A 6,080-nucleotide genomic window follows, 5' to 3' on the forward strand; every position below is an offset into this window, starting at 1 on the left:
TTATTTGAATGTTGTCTTACCGATCTGATATACGAAAACGTACGAGTGGGAGAAATTCTATGGTTGAGAAATTGTATGGTTGTAGCACCAGGAATTGGATATGTGTCACCAATGCAACCTCTGTCACAGAACCAACTGCAGCAGCAGCAGCCCAATGCAACGTTTTTTCCTGCATTCCAATAAAGGATTATCAGTATAAGATAAAGTATCATAGCACAATGTGTGTGCATAGATTAAAGTTTTTAATAAACCAAAATTTTATTTTGTTGTTGAACTATTTATTGTAATGGATTTGATTGAACAGATAATCTTAAAATTTTCACTTGAGCTAATTCTTCTTTAAATTTATAGAAGATTCAACATTAGACGATTATACATGTATCGAAATATTTTTTATTATTGCTTATAGAACTCTCAGTGCAACATGATTTAGGAAATGTGTATTACTTACATTCAAGAGTTAACTCGATGCAAGGGGATATCAATTAGAGAATTTATGCTGGCATTTTATAATTCTGATTTGTATAAATGAAATCATTCAATACCATACAGGTTCTTAAAAATTAGAACTTGTATAAAACGATATACATAGACGGTAAAAAGAAAAAAATACGCATAAATACAAATAATATACAATAATAATGAATAATATATAAAGATATTAATCGTTGTCTTTCTCAATTATTAAAAAGCAGCTTGGTACATATATAGTCTGAGCTAATAACTACGCATTAAAATACAAAGGCGATGACAAGCAGCATTTCTGAAACTCATAAATACGTGTAATTTCAATAATATGCGGCGTTATTGCTTGTAAATTACGCGGGAACAAATTTGGCAGGATTTATCACTGTGTGTATTTTATACATAATGTATATTAATCTCTCTCTTTTGGAGGAATCGGGATTATGCCTTATTATATAGATATGTATCATAAAAATATATATATATATATATATATATATACATACTCAAAGAAGAGCATAATCTGATTAGTCGCATTCACTTATCGTCACATGTACATTGTCTGGAACATGAACATGATGGGGATAAAAGTGTTGATGCTTTTATAATAATAAAACTACGAGAGACAAAATTGCAGTAATCTTTTAAAGACATGTAAAATGACATTTTGGCAGCTGACATAGGAGTTATACGAAGAGAAAGAATGAATCATTAATGGATATTATTAATAAGTGCTTCCCTCTTTGTTACTACGGCAGGAGAAACTACAATTATTAAGATGCTCTTTCTCGTAAAAATGGCTGTAGATAGAAATCGATATTTTTAGCATTTATTTTGTAGTAAAATTGAATTTTTTGAACCTATGCACAAAATCGGCGTGAAAAAATTTTCGTGCTCGATTTAACATCAATATTGCATATGCGATCCATTGTAAATTGTTTAAGGATTCGCTAATTGCGTAAATTAAAAAAAATTAATATTTACTATATATATTACATGATATTGTATGATTATCGTAAACCAAGCAGCGAAGCATCATTAGCATTTGATTATATTACTTACTAACAATGAAATGCATATCCTTTGACATAAAGTTTTATGGAATTATTATCACATCATAATTAATTGTAAGCAGTAATCAATACCACATTATTGTGTTATATATATAATCACATGTTCACGTCACAACCGTTGTTTTAGATTAGTTTACCTTTGCTACATGACATTGAAATACTTTACTTGTAGCAGGAATTATGATGATAATATGATAAAAAATTTAGATTACCTGAATTATTATTTATTGTACATATATATATTTTGAAAAATGGGAAGATATTTATCTCATCACTTCTCAACATATTCATGCAAAAGTTGCAAGCTGAAATTATTTCAAGCTCAGTGGCAAAGTTAAATATTATATACATGAACATATTCTCTTAAAATTATATAATATTAGTGTATCAATTAGATCCCAGAAGCAATCGATACCATAGAAGCCATTCTGTAATTAAAGAAAAGAAAAAAAGCATCATGTTGAATAGTTATTCATTAGTTTTGCTCTATAAAGTTAGCTCAAAGAAATCATATTCTCTAATCAGAGAGAGAGAGGAGCTTTCGCGCGAGTACCAGAGACTGAACTATGTAAAGGGGAGTGGTCCTTTACATTTTCCATTATTTGAGCATTTTATATGAGGCGAGATGTTCAACACATAGGCAGGGATATATTTTTCAAATGTGAAAATATATTGTACAAATATATAAAAAGAGAAAGGTCGTTTTAGTCAATTTAACGCAAGATAGAGGATCATCAGCCGATTATTAATATAACAAAGTGTTATACAGGGATACACGTGTACAGTTTAGTATTGTAAAACCCTTTGTAAAACTCAAAATTAACACAATTCGCGCGACATCGCACCTGTTGAAATCAATTTTCTCTTAATTAATGAATTTTTCAATATTTTGCGCAACAATTACGTTATTATTCCTTATTATTTTATTTGCGCGCGATAATATTGCTTATGTTAGACTGATTAACCGCGGACATCATTACAAATTTCTACAAGTTAGATTCTTATTTTATAATGAATCTGACATTTATTTCATATGACTATGTTACGAATTGAATTATCTCAAAATGTTAAAAAAAGAATTTGGGAAAATTAAGGTTCGAATAAAAATGTGGCTATACAAGAGATCCTTTTAATATATCTATGTATTTTAATCGACAAAATATTATATTATTAACATTATATTATTTCTTATTATATAATAAATATTTGGAAATTCATGTTTTATACTAATACATATCAATATTAATCGCGCGTATAAAATATACATAATCTGATGTATAACATCTCAAATGAAATTTATATTTGATCAATGAGCATTTATTAATCCTCCAATGTGAATTATAGCAAAGTAATACATTGCTTATAATATTTATATGCGGTCCGATATTTAAATAGCTCAGTTGTTGATTTTTGAGACTCTGAGACTTGGCTAGATCTAATAATTTTATTGTAATTATTGTTTAGATATTTATATATATCTACTTTATATATATATAGACTTATTGTTATTAAATGATAATTGGTGCTGGTGTTAACACTTAGTGGTAGCATCATTTATTTTTATAATTGCCTCTCTTTTTATTCCTATCCATTCTCATAAAAACAACGAATCGGAGCAATAAAATTTCTTTTATCTATTATTTTTGTCTCAGTTTTGTCATTTTAATATTCTATGGTATATTGCAAAATTAGTCAATTACTTATATTATGTTATTTATTGTATATTTTATGACTCTAGTAATTAAAATCAACGCAATGTTGAGTACAGTATCCTTGCAGATCCATGTATATTTTCTTCAATATAAAAAAATGTATATGTTCTCCCCGTATATAAAAAATAATGGTGTATTTTTGGAAATTGTTTATTAACGAAATACATTTTCGCACAATCTCGTTTTATATGATATAAAAAGACCCAGCAGATGTATTTATAGTGCATGAATCTATAGAGGATACACAATTAGTTGTTTTCGTCAATGTGTTTCGATCTTTTTTTCTTTTTTTTTCGTAAAGATGTATTCACTTCTACTTCGCCGTTTTCAACATGTCCATTTTCTTGGCCGTTTTCGAGTACTTGGCTTTTCCTCTTTTTCTTTTTTTCTTTTCTCTCTTTTTCCATAGTAGCCAACATATGTGCCGTTTCCTCCAGTGCTTCTCTCATTACGTCTAAATTTTTCTTTGGCTCTTTGCCAGTTGTGAAATACACTAATCTGTCTTCTACTTGCTGTCGTAATTTTTCACCAAATATTCTCAATGGTGTTTCAGTGAAACAATCGATTCTAGAAGCAATGGAGCATTTATTCGCCAGATATCTTGCGATTCGACCTCTATTTTTGATACCAGCACGGCCGATAAATGTAGAATGGAACAAAAGTCCGTATTTCGGAGTATTTGCTTTACCACGGCTTTTTAATGCTCTGAATAGAGCTTTTTCTGCTCCTAATATCTGGACAGTAGAGGCCGGAGCCTTTGCTAAATTAGTAAGTGAACCGGCGTGTGCTATTAATCTAGCGCCGACTTGATCTCCAATTAAAGTAGCTAGATTTGGTGCCACTCCTGCCATTTTTGATGTTAAATATTCAGACATTTTCTTTCTATAGTTTACTAATGCGACAACACGTTTAGCAAACTGTTGAACATTCCTTAAATCGGTCTCATTTATATCCATTCCCATGGATGATTTAGCTGCATTGACAATAGCCTTTGCTTTTGCGCTGTCCATAACAATTTCTTCTAATGCAGACACCTTATCATCCGTTAATTCTTTCCTATTTTGTACCACTCGTGCTACCTTTGCATAGATATAATTCTCTGGAACTATCTTTGCAAGTTCTGGGAAGTGATAACTATACCATTCACTAGAATCAAAACAAAGATCACAGTTATCATAGACTACTTTCGAGTTTACTTATTTCCAATATATTCAAAATTAAAAATACTAGATACATACCGTATACGCATGCTGAAAGTGTTAATATCTTTGTCTAATTGATCTAGCAAAGTTATGCTCTGTATGATCATGTTATCTACTCGATTCACATTGAATTTAACTTTAGCTCTTGAATAACTATGTCCAAGACCTTTTTGCGCATTTATTGAATCGTCGGAAGTGAAGCCTTTCACCAGATTATCAAAATGATATCTTATTCCTCTAAGGATCTCAGGAACAGCATTAAGGTGATCACATTTTATATTTAAAGTTTCAGAGATACTGGCACCAAGTTTAGGATCTGCAACACCAAGGATAGAATCCTTGGTAAACTCATTGGAAGAAGAATCTAAAAAGACTTTCAGGTACTCTGAGACAATCCCTTCAGAAATATTGTTGATGTTTTCGAGAGCCTCCAGTCCTGACTTGAAAGGTGCAAATCCAACAAAGCTTATGATACTACGGAAACGTGATAGATCTGTTACTGATTGTTCCACTTGAGGCAACAACATTCCAATCTCTTCGAATTCTTTAACACGAAATAGGACATATCCAGTAGCGTGTTCAAACAGAATGAAGAGGTTCGACTGTAAAGCAAATAATTGACACCTATTATAGTATTTTATAAAATATTAATTTTTTTCTGTTTTTATATGCTAATATGAACACTCTAGAGAATCTGTTTCAATTTCAACATCTTGTAAACTATAATTTAATATTTACTGCGATTTTAATTATGTTATTATTTAATCGTTTTTACTTATTTTTATTATTATTTTATTATCTTTATATTATCTTTACATTATCTTATTATTTTTTAGAGTTGATCAATAAGTTAATAAAATAAATGATAAATATTACACACACGCGCATAATGAAACCCCTATGAAACGTATCCATTTCAATTAAAGGTTAGAATCAAGATTCGTAAATAATTATATCTCAAAATATAGCCGAAATTATAATCTGATAAACATGTATCTCAATTTTGGATCTAAAGACTGCAAATGTACGTGAAATTTACATGATATCCGTATAAAATTGAACGAGTTGCCACATGCTTCGACACGTTGTTCTATCAACGCAACATGTGCAAAGAGAAACTTAAAAATTACAATTCGAAACTATTATCAAATTATCATATAATGGAACTTGTCACTTACCATTTCGCGATAATTTTATATCTCTGTATTTTAAAATTTTTTAATAATTCTAAAAATTTTTATTCTTGAAAACGCTTGTGACCAAACTCGATAGTCTTCACCTATGGGGCTGTGCACAATAAAAGGAATAAGGAACAAGGAACAGAGAACAGAGAGAATAGAGAACAGAGAACAGGGAACCAGTGATACCAAAATATCAACGCTAAGCAAAGCTGCGTTCCGATATTCACTGCCAGTACTGAAAATCAATAGTTTACGTCACGTACACTATAGATTTTCACTACTGGCAGTGAATATAGGTCTGTTCTTTATAGCTGAACTGGCTGCACTAGTTCAGAGTTTATCTTTCTCCTTCCAATGGGGAGAGAAAAAGATAAACTCTGAACTAGTGCAGCAAGTTCAGCTATAAAGAACAGACCCTATGTCTGTTCGTGTTGCTTGAACTTTTTG

The 6,080-nt window shown here is 30.4% G+C and overlaps 1 protein-coding gene across 1 annotated transcript; it reads right to left on the reverse strand.

The window, feature by feature from the left end:
• Positions 1 to 2,748: 2,748 nt before the first annotated feature.
• LOC115244964 (nucleolar protein 56) lies at positions 2,749 to 5,783 on the reverse strand. The gene is made up of 3 exons (XM_029823001.1): positions 5,631 to 5,783; positions 4,489 to 5,054; positions 2,749 to 4,396 (listed from the first exon to the last, which is right to left on the reverse strand). The coding sequence occupies exons 1-3, from the start codon at positions 5,631 to 5,633 to the stop codon at positions 3,499 to 3,501; spliced, it is 1,467 nt and encodes a 488-aa protein (XP_029678861.1). The 5' UTR covers positions 5,634 to 5,783; the 3' UTR covers positions 2,749 to 3,498.
• Between the last annotated feature and the right edge of the window lie 297 nt (positions 5,784 to 6,080).

Source organism: Formica exsecta, unplaced genomic scaffold (assembly GCF_003651465.1).
Source record: "Formica exsecta isolate Colony F162 unplaced genomic scaffold, ASM365146v1 scaffold893, whole genome shotgun sequence".
Classification (NCBI taxonomy): Eukaryota; Metazoa; Arthropoda; class Insecta; order Hymenoptera; family Formicidae; genus Formica; species Formica exsecta.

Bases quoted from the DNA above. Each gene is read 5' to 3' on its own strand.
- LOC115244964 (XM_029823001.1), bottom strand. The intron at 4,397-4,488 runs GTATGTATCTAG...TTTTGATTCTAG, and splicing joins ACTTTCAGCATGCGTATACG to TGAATGGTATAGTTATCACT.